The sequence below is a fragment of the Balaenoptera physalus genome (genome assembly GCF_965194825.1).
Source record: "Balaenoptera physalus genome assembly, chromosome: 9".
NCBI classification, from domain to species: domain Eukaryota; kingdom Metazoa; phylum Chordata; class Mammalia; order Artiodactyla; family Balaenopteridae; genus Balaenoptera; species Balaenoptera physalus.
In genome coordinates, this window is record NC_138888.1 from 100,870,657 (window position 1) to 100,886,349 (window position 15,693).

General features: G+C 39.8%; 1 protein-coding gene across 22 annotated transcripts in view; it reads right to left on the reverse strand.

The window, feature by feature from the left end:
• The window catches only part of FAM135A (family with sequence similarity 135 member A), a 119,902-nt gene that overhangs the window by 13,254 nt on the left and 90,955 nt on the right, over positions 1-15,693 (reverse strand). For 12 of the 22 annotated variants that reach the window (XM_082474089.1, XM_082474088.1, XM_082474072.1 and 9 more), the window contains 8 exons: positions 15,458-15,531; positions 13,969-14,123; positions 11,385-13,746; positions 9,712-9,878; positions 8,498-8,589; positions 7,901-7,998; positions 5,656-5,807; positions 3,962-4,072 (listed from right to left, as the gene is read on the reverse strand). In XM_082474089.1, coding sequence (XP_082330215.1) covers positions 3,962-4,072; positions 5,656-5,807; positions 7,901-7,998; positions 8,498-8,589; positions 9,712-9,878; positions 11,385-13,746; positions 13,969-14,123; positions 15,458-15,531 — 3,211 coding nt within the window. Of the gene's footprint in view, positions 1-3,961; positions 4,073-5,655; positions 5,808-7,096; positions 7,204-7,900; positions 7,999-8,497; positions 8,590-9,711; positions 9,879-11,384; positions 13,747-13,968; positions 14,124-15,457; positions 15,532-15,693 lie in introns of those variants that run through there. The other 10 variants (XM_082474077.1, XM_082474076.1, XM_082474080.1 and 7 more) reach the window with 5 other exon arrangements.

Sequence of the window (15,693 nt, forward strand, 5' to 3'; positions counted from 1 at the left end):
TACCTTACTGTTGTCACTTTGTACCCTTAGAAACAAAATCCCAAAACTCCACCTACAAAAGAACTCTTCTTTCACTGATTCTAATAACAGACGACACATGAAATAACCATTCCCCATTCTCTTTCTCATATTGACAGCAGTATTTAAGGCAGAATCTTGAAAAGGTTAAAACAAGACTCAAATGAAGTGGGCTGTATTCAATGACTAAATCTGTCTAGTGTTCGTATCCAATGTTTCAAAAGCAGGATGGAAGACGTGGTGAGAGGAATGAAGATGAAAAACGGATTTAAAAGGCCAGGGCTTAAGTTTACAAGTTCAAGCTTCTTCAGCCTTCACCAAATATATGGGTTTGATTTTCAGCTTACCGTACAATATTTGACCTGCTTTTGGGTACCGAACATAACATTGAAAAGATCACTCATTGATTCAATGGGTTGACAGCGAACACCTACTAGGAAGAACTACGGTAAATGCTGAGGGTACGTGGGAGGGTGGGAAAGGGCTGTCATGACAGATCCCGCTTAAGGAAAAAAGGTTGAGATACATAAAAATGACTGACATGAGATAAGCTATAATGACTATGATAAAAGAGGTTCATATACAATGTTACAGCAGTTCAGAGATGACATTAACAATCTTGGGATGTGGTATGCAAAGAAAAGAAGTGGGGTCAATCAAGGATGACACTGAGGTGTTTCAAACCAAGCAATCTAGAGGACAGAGTAACATTTAGAAAAGGTCAAAAAAAGAGGTAGCAAAAGAAGAAACTATCCACTTTAGACACATTTAGTTTGAAATATAAGCACAGATATGCAGCAGGCAAACGAGGAGGGAAATGCAGTACTGCGGTCAGTCCTGAGACGCGAGATTTGGGATATGAAGGCATGTGCTGGTACTCTGACAGCAGAGGAGCACCGCATCAGACAGGGCATCAGGGAAAGCTCCGGAGAGCAGGTGGTGCTGCAGTGTCATTTTAGAAGACGAAGAGAATCAGTGCTACAAAGACGGGCAGACGCACGGGGAGGAATGGTGGCAGAAGCAGCGTGGTGAAGGCGAGGAAGCACAAACACGTGAGGCGTGGCTACAGCGAAGGATGCCGCGTGCAGAGGAGGATACGGAGCCCGTGAAAGGACCAGGAGCCACGGATTATACAGGATTTGATGCCCTAAGCCTCGGACTCTACACCTCATCCTGAAAACTATAAGGTACTCTGGAGGATGTTTGAACAGGACCAATACGGTCTGATTTAATTTTTAGAAAACCATTTCATCCAATGAGGAAGTGAGACAGAGAAGGGGGCGTACAGGAGGCAGGGTAACCAGTCTGGAGGCCACAGCGATAATGTAAGTGAAAGTGATGAAGGCTGGACTGAGGCAGTCACAGAGGAAGGAAAGGGAGGCTCCACCAGCTGCCAAGCAGGCCGGCGTTTCAGGGCTTGGTAACTCAGCAGATGTGGGGAAAGGGAGAAAGAGGAGTCAAGAAGAACTTCTCAGTTTCTGCCGGGGTAGATGCAGAGAGGTCAATGTGAGGGGAAAGAGGAGGTGTCTGAACACACCGCACTGGAGGCACCCATGAGACATCTACGTAAATATACTCTGCAGGCAGCTGCACACACAGGTCTAGGTGTGCTGATGCTTGTAGGCCAACAGAAGGAAGTAGGAAAGTCCTTGCTTGACGGCCTTGACTTTCGCAGATAGAACAGGAAACAGAGCCATTTGTGGAAGTGCAGGCAGCAGTGGTAGTTTAAGCCTGAGGAAAAGAGGTGGGAAGCTTTGAAGGGAATGAGTAGGAAGCTACTGAGAGGTAACCAGACAGGGAGGCCACGGATCTACAGCAGTAGTGATGTGCACGCCTGTGTGTCCTTTGTGGCAGAGCTCAACAGGCTAGGTGAAGGAGCGGTAGGACAGGTTTGCTAGTTGGCTAGATAGAAAGCAAAGGGTGACAGTGTATGAATGATGAAAGTGATAATTCACAGAGTCTGAGACGGGTCAGGAAGGGATGAAACCCTGAGGCACACAGTCATCTTAAGAAGATGGAGTAGGGATCTTAACTGAGTCTAGAAAGCAGGCGAGAATAAGGGAGTGAGAGAGAAAGGACAGGCTACTACAGTGACAAAGTGGAATACTGGTTGAAATTTCTGGGTGGAGTGTAGCCATGGGTAAGGGTTCACAGTGGAGTGGAATGGAAGGTTACCAGAGTTGAGAAAGGCTCTGTAATGCTTGGTGAATCATCTAAAGGGTCGGCTCATCAAATTACCAAAAAAGACGCCAGGATTAAGTATATTAAGATTCAAGAAAAATATCTTTTCTGGGCTTCCCTGGTGGCGGAGTGGTTAAGAATCCGCCTGCCAATGCAGGGGACGTGGGTTCGAGCCCTGGTCCGGGAAGATCCCACATGCCGCAGAGCAACTAAGCCCGTGTGCCACAACTACTGAGCCTGTGCTCTAGAGCCTGTGAGCCACAACTACTGAGCCCACGTGCCACAACTACTGAAGCCCGTGCACCTAGAGCCCGTGCTCCACAACAAGAGAAGCCACCGCAATGAGAAGCCCACACACCGCAACAAAGAGTAGCCCCTGCTCGCACAACTAGAGAAAGCCTGCGAGCGGCAACGAAGATCCAATGCAGCCAAAAGTAAAATAAATAAAATAAATAAAAAAAAAAATCGTACAATTAAAAAAAAAAAAAGAAATATATCTTTTCCTAAGCATAACTGTGTAATAAATATTTGTCAATGCACTCGTCAAAGTTCTCACTGAAGATGCAAGGAGGGCCCAGGAGAGCATTATGCTGAAGAAGACAAGAAGGCTGCGGCTCAAAGGAAGCAGTCTCACGTGGCGGTGGAGCAGTCACGACCGGGAGGGATGGAAAGCAAGAAGACGGGCTCCCGCTCTAGGTGGGCCTCAGTAACCGAGGAATCTAGAAATCCAGCTGCTTCTATGGCAGGCCTGTGTGGTCTGGACTGCTGCCTTTTGTTTTTTGGTAAATAAAGTTTTTTTGAACTGCAGCCACACTCACTAGCTCATGTGTTGTCTATAGCTGTTTTGGGGCTACAGTGGTATGTTGAGTGGTTACAGCTGAGACCCTATGGCCCACAAGCCAAAATGTTTACTATCCAGCCCTTCAGCAAAAAAGCGTGCCACCCTCCGCTCCACAGCCGGGGGAGCGGGCAGGCAGGGGCGGGCTGGGCACTAGCCCGCTTTCCGTGATGGCTCCACTTTCAGCAGGAAGCGGAGATCACATTCCTCGAGGAAGGTACAGACGAGGGAAGTCTGTTCTCCTCAAGCGGAGACCTCAGAGGACACAGTGGAAAGAATGTGCCGGGAATCTGTGGGTGTGAGGATGAGTCCGGGAGAGCGGAAAGGTCCCAGGTGAGGTCACTTACAGAGCGTGAGACCGAATGGCCAAGGACCAGCTGGGGACTTCCAGGAGTGAAAGCTTAGAATACACATGCAGGATGGGGAATATATTTAATAACTGGTTGAGTAACAAGATCCATCCAGTGGCAAGAATTTGAAGAAGGAATAACTACTAATAGTTTCGTTTCTGACACTTTCCAGAAATGCTTATAATAAGAAAGTAAAACAAAAATGTGGCCGTTTAAAACAAAGGCTGAGGACTGGGGTTGGGGGCAGCTAGAAAGACGGGAGGCCTAGGACATGCAGAGGCCTAGTTCAAAAACTTAACTTAGAGCTGGTATGAATTATAAATGCCAAATTGTTTAGGATAACTTCAAAGTAGCTGTGCAGCTCACAAAAAATAAATACAATCATGTAAAAAGAAATTAAACCATGTTATCAATTGCTTAGTTTTAACTGTGAGTCTATTTCACTATTAAGAAATAACAACCGACTGATAGTTTTTTAATCACCAGAAAGACATGTTGATAACTGATTTGTTAAAGGTTTATTTTAAAAAAGGTTTTCAAGTGAGTGTTTTCAAAACTGTTTCTATATACTTACCGGCTTTATTACTAAGCTTGTATAAGAAAGTCTGGCGAGGGTCTGAATGATCTCGACATGTCAGTTGCAAAAGAGAACCTGATTTTTTCCATTTCTGCATAAACCACAGACCTAGAGAGTTATAAATGGTATGTGATATGTGAGAGTTATAAACCGGAAATATATAGTACCATATGCCAACGTTATTTATTTTAATATATATATTTCACTTCAAAATATATCTCCCAAATTAGCATTTTGTTGGTGAATAAAAAATATATTTGCAAAATATTTCCATTTTCCGATAACAAATATAAACATACAGACACACAGAGGTTAACGATGGGTTAACGGTGGTTGACAGAGGGCTTGTTATTTATTTCTACCTCATTAGGTAATGAAATAGGTAATGGTCTATGAAGAACACATTTGGGAAAATTATACCTTTAGATATACTTGTTCAAATTATAATGAAGCAGAGGGGGAGAAAACTTTAAACACAGTAGTAGATCCACATGCCTGAGCACGGAGCCTTTACAGACAATCACAGGTCAGTCATGGGAGACTAACTGGATAAGGACCAACTCTAAGGATGAGCAACTGGGTAATGTTTTCTAGTAACAGCTGAATATAATTTAAGTGTCATATTTAACTGTATTTCTTTATCTTATCAGTTACCCGTATTTAAATGCATCTTCCCCTTAAGTGAAACCTCAATCACTCTGGAGCTGGTTTTCAAGACTGTAGACTATTCATTTCTACTTTTGTTGATTCTATTACTGAGGTGAACAGGGGAGGAAAAGAGGGAAAAAACCCTTTAACTGATTAAAGCTGCCAACTGGAAGTCTATCTGGGGAAAAGTTTAGTGAAGAAATTCAAAGTACTGCATCCGATTCATACTGGGTTCTATTTTGTACTATTTATGGATCTCATTTTTCTCATGCCCTCTTTTTGAAACTGTAAAAATCTACAACTAGCTAGATTTTGAATACCACCATTTGAAATGGGATACAAAGGAAAATGGTATGGTTTATTTGTCAATGAAAGAAGTAGAAGAGAAAATGGAAATAAGAGTTTCAAGGCTCAATGAAAAAAGTCAGAATGAAATCTAATTCTTACAATGGGAATCAATTGACTAAACTATAAAAGCCATTTTAAAATTCTAAAGGAAAAACAAAGCCAAATAAAGGGCAAATCAAGTATCAGATCCTTCTTAATGAGAATATTTATTCTAATCAAAATTGGGGTCTTAATTTTTACTTTACTTCCTTTTAAAAGTTTAGAATTTATTTTCTCATAATATCCCTTTATCACTATCAAACCAAAATCAGAGTTAACGTTCTATATAAAATATTTTATAACTTTAAAATGTATTAAGCGTATTTATTTGTTATCTGTTCAACTAAGGGAACAACAAAATAGCCTGTTTATAAGACTAACATTTACTGAAAATATTTTAACCGTTTAATGATAAAAAGGGAAAAAAATGCTCTTGTTACTTGACAAATATCTCAGTATGACATCATTTTCTGAAATGAGTTTTGTCAGCTTATTTCATGTGCATGACAAAATAGAAAAATAGATACACCTTTTGTTTCATGAAATTCCAAGTACATGACAAATCTGCTCTAAAATAAACACCAGAAAATATTAAATTTGTATTTAAATCTTCTCTCCACGCCATAATTTTTGTACTGGACAATAAAACTTCTTACCTGTATTAACAAGAGCACTGCTGTTGTAGAGTGTACCAAGGTGAGGTCCAGAGAGCGACAGAAAGGTATGAAGTTTGTCAAGGTAATACTGAAACCGTGGCCTTGTAAGCACTGAACGGATTATTAAATTGCCCAACGAATGTCCAATAAAGCTATAAGAGAAACAAAATGACATTTCCCCTATAGTATTAGTTTTAAAAACAAAATAAAAGCTGCTATCACTATACACAGATGTGAAATATTAAGAATTTAAAATGTTCTAATATGTTTTAAAACTATGGTTTGATACTCTGAAATGACATAGCTTACATTTTGAAGCAAAAAATGTGAGAATGTAGCAGAAAATTCCTATTATTATAGTTTATATACTTGCTCTATAGAAATAAGATATTACTTATCAGAAAATTTTTACTCCTAGTTCATAATTGCTTAGAAAGAAATACATTTTAAAAGCGTTAATATATTGACTAGATGATAAATTTGCATCTTTAGGTACACACACCAATTATTTACCTGTTAAGTCATGATTTAAAACAAAATAATGAAGTTATACGTATAAGCATGATTTAGGAGACATTATATCCCCATTTCTCTTATTCTCTGGTCCACACTCCAAGGTGGGGAATTCTCTAAGTACTTTCAAGCCACAGGAAAAAAAAACGTGCACTTTCTGACTGTAAGTCTAAAATTATACCAAAAGAATAACTAATACTCATAAAGCATTTCACCTTTATTAAAGAATAGTTTAAATCAAAAGAGCCTTTTTGCCTACCATTATTTTACGATAGTATATGAATCCCTCGGGACAATTAACAGTGAAAGAAGAAAGCCTGAAAGCTGTCTTAAAAGTGGTTTACAGATATAACTAGTTTACAGACATAACTAGTTTACAGATATAACTAGTGAGAAGCTGCAAACTTCCTGAAGCTGTGAAGTAAAGTTTGATAACGAACAGTCCTCAATCAACCAAATCAAGCTTTTGGATAATGGTTGATTATAACTGACCATCTAATCTAAAAGAGGGTATACTTTCATGGATGAATAAAAGAACTGAAACAACAGACTTATTTTCTCATCATAAAATAACAAATTAATAAAAGGAATACAAGATGACTACAGAAAATTTAGTAAACTGATGAAGAATCCATAAATGAAGAGAATGACTAGAACAAGAAAACACTCTCTCTCCACCCTCCACATACTTGCATCTCCCACCATATTTTAACAGAAATCTGTTTTTAAACAGGGACTTTAAATGAAAACCTGCTCTCTCTGTTCTTTGTCGCTACTCTGTACTTCGAAGTGGAAGCAAACTCTACAAAAGCCTAGAGTATAAAGAGCCAGCTTCTTCCTCTAACCCAGCTGGGATGTGAAACTCATCAGTTTACTCTACTCTTTTTGAGGCAGGAAGATTAGTTTTGACTTTTTCTTTAATTCTTACCGGACTAGAAGAAACAAATGCTTTTCTCTCCCCCATGTCTATTCACAACATCTGTGATTAAATAATAAGACATATTGATTTGATCATCATCTCCTGCTTGTGGAAAGCTGCAAGAAATTTCACCACCTTAAAAAGAAACCCTACGTTCTTTTTTTTTTAAAATAAATTTATTTATTTATTTATTTTTGGCCACGTTGGGTCTTCGTTGTTGCGCGCAAGCTTTCTCTAGTTGCGGCGAGCGGGGGCTACTCTTTGTTGCGGTGCGCGGGCTTCTCATTGCGGTGGCTTCTCTTGTTGCGGAGCACGGGCTCTAGGCACGCAGGCTTCAGTAGTTGTGGCACGCGGGCTTGATAGTTGTGGCTCGTGGGCTCTAGAGCGCAGGCTCAGTAGTTGTGGTGCACGGGCTTAGCTGCTCCGCGGCATGTGGGATCCTCCCGGACCAGGGTTCGAACCCGTGTCCACTGCATTGGCAGGCGGATTCTTAACCACTGAGCCACCAGGGAAGTCCAACCCTACATTCTTTACCTATCACCGCCCCCCGCACCATCTCCCCTCTCCCCCAGCCCTAAACAGTCACTGATCTACCTCTATCTCTATAATTTTGCCAATTCTGGACAATTTATATAAACAGAATTATATAATATGTGGTCTTTCCCTAAAATCTTTTTATTTTTATTCTCTTTAAATTAGAATTGCGGTATCCTCTATTTCAGAACAGGACAACAAAATTACCAGAAATTCTGTGTGATTTTTCTATAATTCATAAAGATATAAAAACAATTTATGTAATATTATAAAAGTTACCTTATTTTTGAGACTGTTAGACTATATATCTGAATATATTGTATTATCTCGTCCAGAAGGCGATCAGTCATGCTATCAAAATCAGCAAAAGTATCATTCTAAACAAAAGCGAAATCGATACATTATATACTGAATATGTGTAGTTACATAAAACACTGAATATAAACATTATTTTTAATTTAGGTATTGACAATATGGTTAAAGACCAGTGGTTTTTAAAGAAGTTAGTGAATGTAATATTCATTATATTAAAATGAACAAGTAGCGAATTTCTAGGGAAAAAAAAGGCTCACTGTTCTTAACACTTCACTTAGATAATCGTTTAGTCCACTATCAACACTGAACATAAGGTTATTTATAATGGTTTAATTAAAATATTTGCACAGAATGTGAAATTCTAGGAATTTTGCACATGTAAAAAGCTCATAAATCAAACTGTAAATCACTTCTACTTCCTTAGGCTACGCATTAATTGTTAAACTTCATAGAAATCAGAAAAATTATTTCTACTACTACAGGCATTTTGTAGTCAGCATATATTTAGGTAGAAACTGGTAGAAAAATGTGTGCTTCCACTGAAAACACAGCTATCTGTACCTGATTTCTCTCAGACATAAGAAAATCAATTCTTTCCCCAGGCAGTCCAAGTTCAATGTAAGTTTTTACTAACCGGAGATCTGCACTGTTACCTAGAAAATGGAGAAAATGAAAGTTATACCTAAGGGACGAGATAAAGCAAAAGGTACAACGTGCACCCTCATACTCTGTTACGCTTCTTGGGGACAAGCGTAGGCCTATGCCAGCTGTGAAGAGACAAGGCCCTGGGAACCAGAATCCTCAGTGTCTACTTCACAGCGGATTTCCATCAGCTGGCAATGGCCTCCAACAGCCTATCTCTTCAGAGGTCTGGTCGCATTGATGCTCTCTCGCCACCGCCCCCCCACCACCCCAGCAGTGTGTCTGTCTCCCTCCCTATAACATGGGAGAGTGTGTTCCTTGAAGATTTCAAAGAGGAATTTACCAGAGATTCTACTGGGCCAAGAAGCCTTTCTTGGAGGATAATTCTTTGAAAATTTTATTAGTGGGGAGAAAGAGGTTAGTATTAGAGATATTTTATTTCTTAAGAGTCACGGTTTTGTTTTTCTTAAAGAAAAATCTCCAATTTCATAAGCATTTCCTAGCTCAGACCTGTGTTTAGCATTTTTATAATCCATAAAATCTTCTGTCAATTTGTTGCTACAGAATCACCTTATAACACAGTAATACTCTGCTAATCCAGAGATATTTGGTGTCTTCTAACACAGTTCCTAACCAAGAAAAATAGGCTGCTGAGTAACCAAAACAGCTGTCACAAAACCACAGCAGTAAAACAAGGTATTAAGAATTTAAGTTATACCCTGATTAATCAGTGAATCTTTAATTCTTAGGTATTGATTTTTCTTGTCCATAAGGTTTAAAGCAGCAAGCTAAAAGGGAAGCAGAAAGATGATCAAAGGGAGACAAAATGATTGCCATGAGGTGACAGCTGACAAAAATAATAAAAAGAGAGAAGACAGAAGAATCCGAAGTTAAAATAAATAAAATGTTGGCATGTGGATGTCAACTCCATGGAAAATTTACTTTACGAAGAAATCTAATATTATACTCAGCAAAATTAAGCACGTCTCTGTTTTAGAGAGTATTTAAGATTTAATTAATATCAGCAATTTAGAAATCTTTTTTCAGGTCAAAGATTAAATAAAACTAAATGCGATCTACTAGGAAAAGAAAAGATTGAGTCGCTACGGGTTACATGCACAGACGTTACATACCGTCCAGGCCGTGCACACAGACGATGAGATGGACTCCGTGCTCGGAACGGTCCTCCTCCTCCTCCTCCACACAAAAATAGGGTACTGAGGATGCCAGGAGAGGAACATCGCTGTACATGAACCCAGGGAGCTTAAGGTGCTCCAATTCTTCTTTCGCCTGAAGGAAGCTGAAGCAAAAAAGTGTAAAAGACACTCGTTACTAAGTATTATATTCAGTTTTTAGAACCAAAAAGATAATGTGCTGCATTTAGAGAACTGCAGAAGAGGAAACCCAGAAATATTTGATTTTAAAATAATGAAAATATGTGGGCTCACCTAAATGATTTAGAAATCAGAGTAATTTTTTTTTACTATTTTTTAGTACATATTCTGATCAAATACAATGAGTATTTAAAGCCTGACATCACTTAAAATTATTCTTTTAAACTTGAAATCCACTAAGAAAACACTGGGAACGGAGTTATGCTTTCTACTGCATTTTATACTGTATGCATAGAAAGGACGGGAGAAGTACTGCACAGAGGACAGTCTGATGCCGATCCTGTGATCAAATCTTACCCTCTTTGCTCCTTTTTAATCTTACATGAAAGGAAAAGAAGGAGATATTCTACACAGTGTAGCAGTGAGAATGGCAGGTATAGTATGTAGTAGATGAGGTGATTTGTATTTTTCTCTAAAAATACCCATAAGAAGGAGCAGAACTAAGAGGGGGATGTGATTAAGTAAAATTGGTGGCATACACTCATCTACTGATAGAACAAGTGACATATCTAATTAACCTGGGGACTGAGAACACCAAAAATTATTAACTATCGTCACATCAGATCACTTGGACTGATAAAAGTAAAACTCCGAGAAGCAGATGAACACTAAACTGAGCGGCACACACTGGGTGGAGAATACAGACCACTGCCTTCACTAATGACTCAGAAGAGTCTCAGGTGCCCAGGAGGCGGTGCAACCTTCAGCTTCCTAGCACGTTACAAGTCTTCAGTGGGCTGTTCTCACCTTGCTGGGTTCACTAGCTGTAGGCACCACGGATCTTACTTATGTGTATACATCAGAATGATCTGGGAACTTAAAAAACCTACAGTGGATACGCCCAGACATTTTATTCCAGGGATTATAATTCCATCTGGAATAAGGTAGTAGAAAACCAGTGCCATGCTAGTAAACCTATGTCATGCTCAAAATTTTCTGGATTTTTTTTTACTGGTCCACGAAATCCCAATTCTGGAAACACTGACTTAGCTGAGGCAGTCTAAGTCTGGTAGGCTTTAGGAAGTTTCTAGCAATTATCTAATATTGTCCTTATTTGCTAGATATAAAGCCTAACTTTTGTCTGGGAGTTAACCAGGGGAGAGATGAGGTGTTGATGGGAAAAAAAGGGTTTTAACTTCAATTATTCCATACTTCTACCATAAAGCTACCAATGGAAAATTTGTATCAGGCAAGTCGAGCCTACAGAATAGGACAATCACACAGGGAACTGCAGGTCTGTCTGTCAAAGAGCGTACTGAGTTCACTGCTCCATTTCAGACAGCTAATCGAAGAAGCACTTTCTGTATGACAGAAACCAGAGAATGTGAAATAGGTATGTTACCAGAGAAGTATACATATATGTCCTCTCTCTCTCTCTTTAGTAGCACGTGCTATTGTGCTCCATTACTTACGCTTGTATTTGAGGTTTTGGTGAATTTTCATACCAGGACAGTGATGAGGTGAAGTTGTAAGAAGCGCTGCTTGGCTGCTTTGTAATGGCATCACATTTACTCTTAGAAGAATACTTAACACTACAAGGAGACTCTCGTGGTGCAGACGGGAAGGACAGACAGCCGGAAGCACAGACAGTAGGCATAGTTACACCATCCCTCAGAAAGTCACTGCTAATCTTTTCAGATTTGATCAATCTTTCTTCTGCCGGGGCACCTCGGTCTGTACAGTGAGCATCTACTGTCCCATCCAGGGCTGAGTCACCTGTCTCCTCATAATACCCATTTTGAACCATCTGTTGGTCCTGCTCTTCTTCCTCCTCATCTTTACCCTGTTCCTGCTGAACATTACTAATTTCTTTTTCAGAAGTCTCCTTCTGAGGGCTAACTGAATTGCTGTAGCTAACAGCACACGTGTCAGAAGTATCTGTACTGCTTTGACAGCCAAAATAATTTTCCACAAGCCCTTGCTTTACCATATCAGGACTGGCTGAAAAAGGGTCACCTGTACCCAGGTGAGTTTCGTCTTTAACTGTAGGGGCTTCTGAATACATCTGTTTGAGATTTAACGCATCGCTATTTTTTCTTTTCACAGTTCTATCTTCACTGACGTCTGTCCTGGTAGAAATGGAATCTGAAACGACGCAAGGGGTGCCTGAACAAACCAGTCCTGAACTTAACGGAACTGCGGCCCCTGCAGGGTCACTAGATTTATCAGGACTCTGGGAGTCTTTACACACAGTGTCCGAGTTAGGTTTGGAGCTGCAACTACTTTTCACATCACCGGAAGTACCTTCATCTGAAAAAACAAATTGTAAAGGGTCTTTAGTGCTTGAATTTAAGGAATGTATTGCTATCGTTTCATTGTCCAAATGCCCTGAAAACACGACACTCTGCTGTTGCAAGAGAATACTTGACTTTTTCCTATCGTCACATTTTGGCACATCAATCGTTCCTAGATTCAACACGGCTCTGCTATCGCTTAGGTGGCATTCAGGCACAACAGATTTCTTAGGGTTTTCATCAGGTGAAAGCTCATCGTCAGAAGGCAGAGAGTTTATGGACGTTAAGGATGACTGGATCTCACTGAAAGCACTTGTGCTCTCAGTACAGTGGCTGCCTAGTGAAAACTTTACATTATGATCCGGCTTCATCAAAAGCTGAGGAAATAACCTTTCGTTATTGTAAAGACCTTGCCCTTGTACAGTTTCAAAGACTAGGTCAGGGTTTGGATGTGTTGCAACAGAGCTTGGTTCACTTTCCACACCTGAATCTGAGAACCGAGATGAGGCACACGTGGCACTAATATCTGGTAACTTAATTGAGTCTGCACTCACTACAACATGATACTCTCTTGTAGAAGAAGCAGGTTGATTACTTCTTAGCTTAGCTAATGATTCTCCAACAGAAGGACACTTTGCTTCCTGCAAAGCTTCCTTTTCAAGTGTTACTTCTATAGATTTAGATTTACCGTTAGATTCTAAGGACTCAAAGTTGGGCAGTTGTAAACTATCCACAAATATTTCATCTTGTCGAAGCTCTGTCCAAGGTCCTATTTTAACAGTTATTTTCTCTCCACTGAAAGGGTCTTTATTAGAGGGCTTTACTTCAATTGTCCTAACTCCCGAAGTGGGGGCAGTTTGATGATCATGGCAATCATCTGATGAACTTCTGGATGCCACACTGTGTTCCACTTGTGCAATTTCACTATCGTCCTGGGAGATATCAAGTTTACCTGAAATGGACAAATTTGCACAAAGATTTAGGCTGCCAGAGTTCAAAGGATCAAACAGGTCTGGTTGCATATTTTCAATATCTGGAGACTTTTGTTCAGTTCTCTCTGTATTAGCTGGCAAATAGCTAGCTTCCTTTTGACTTGTCTGTCTGATGTAGGTCTTTAGGTCAAAATTATATCCACTTATTGTGGTGTCCAGACCTTCCTTCTGACTATGTGAAGGATTGCCTTCAGAGCTTTTAAAGAGATCATTTGATGCTGTACTTTTCAAACATTTGTAGCCTACCAAAACCACAGAATCCTTAGAGCTCTGTTTTATTAATTTTTTTGTGTTTTCAGGTTTCATTGTTTTCATGAGCTTAGTAACCTTAACCTTGGATTTATTTGATTCTTCACTCTTTCCTTTTAGAGACTTTGTTAGCTGCTTTTCACCTTCTGTAGACCAAAAACTGGAGGCCCCAGCAGGTCTGACTTTCAACTCTGGGCTGGAAAGTCCAGCTAGAGAGCTTTCTTCAGTCTCACATTTATCCATTCTACTGGACTCTGATCTCTGAAGACTCTGAATTCCCATCCAGGGTGCATCTAAGTCTTTTATCCAAAGAAAAAGAAATTCAGGTTTAAAACGAGGTATAAGAACTCATATGATTAAGACTACTTTCTCTGACTATAACTTTCTAATATCCTCAAAAATAAATAAAACTGGAGGGGGGAAGACAGCCCCACATTAAGGAATGGCTTTATGTATATTAGACAGAATGTACTGAAAACGACACACACACAGCTTACATATTTTAGTTAGATTACACTTACCTTCAGTAACTGCATCTAAATACCTGTCTTCAAAGATCACAGGTAACGAATTGAGATCTCCATCTAATTCACTGCACTCAACAGGCAGGGGTGGGAGAGAGCTGCAGAAGGCAGTGTTTTTGAGAGCGGTGCACATCTGGAGGTGACTCTGAGCACTGGAACACACGTCTTACGTCAGACTGCAATCTAGACAACCACACCGATTTCACCGCATCGTCTCTCCGCGACCACCCCTCCTCAAGACACCCTCCTTACGAAAGAGCGCCTTGGTCAGAGATAAAAACTGGTACGATGAAAATTATGGTTTGTGGACAAAAATTACTGACTTATAAAATTACGGTTTACTGATAAATTATTTAATTTCTATTATACTCTTCTATACTTTTAAATGTTATTTCAAAGTGAGTCATCTGTGCTTAATGTCTGAACATCCTAATAAGCTGAGAATAGCATAGAGGAGAAAGACCAAAAGCTCAAATGCCTGCTAACGATTTGATGATAATGTTGAAAAAAAAAGTTAACACGTACTGATGAATACAATTAACAGCTATTTTAAGAAGGGTATATAACTTTCTAATGCAAAATAGTTTTTTTAAAAAAACTTTCTTACGGAAAATTTGAAACAAATCAAAGTACACAGAACAGCACCATAAGCCCCATCAGCAAACGTTTTCCCTTCTTGCTTTGTCCGTACCTCCACTCACTGCCTACCCACACACCCTATGATTATTTACAGTTGTCTGTTGCGGCATATACTTCACATGCACTGAAACAGACAAATCTTGGCTGCACGATTCTGACAAACGGACACGCGATACAGAACATGTTCCACCTGTCCAGAGAGTACTCTCACGTCTTTCCAGGCAAACTCCCAGACCAAGTCGACACCAAGACAACCATTCTTCTGACTTTCTTCACCTTAGTCTTACGTGTTCCAGAACTTCATATAAACAGAGTCGTATATTCTTTACTCTTTTATGTCTGACTTCTTTCACTCAACATAATGTCCTCAAAATATTCTTTAAAGCCAAAGAAAACCAGATCTAAATGTACTCAGTAGGGAAAGTGGAAGGCATCTACTCAGGATATTTGAATTGTAAATCTCCTACATGACAGCAGGAAGTGCCAGTCAGACTCCCTGCGAAAATACGTAATACATAATGATAAATGTAAGAGAGTCTGACCTGTGAAGATAAAAATACAGCAAGATGGCCCAGTGGAAGGCTGGGGCCAGGGACTCCCAGGGGTGGGGCAGGTCTGTGTGGGGAGGGGTAGCGGCGCAGTGCGCTTCTTTATGTAAGGGCGTGGTCTTTAGTGAAGTAATGCGTAAGATTAAATGCAATTTGACTAAACAGGAGCTTTCTAAACGTCAAATTCTCCTAACTTCTTTCATTGCAAATATTGTATATTCTGTCACTGATAAATTCTGAGATGATATCTTAGGTAAAAGGAAGTAGAATCATTTAAATTTTGGATTTATGCTACTCACTGAAGTTCCTGGTATGCAATGGCAGCTTCTCTTGGATGTTCAAAACAAAAGAATGCCTCAGAAAACCTGCGCACCTGGAAAATTCCAAAAGGGAGTATGAATAACATGGCACATTTAAAAAGTCAATCAGGAAATGGGTGGCAGGGAAAGAAACCCCCTGTGAGAAGTACTCTCCCTCCTCAGGGTCGCCAAAGCACTGTATTTTGGTACTTACTGCAAGAGTTAAAAGAAAGAAC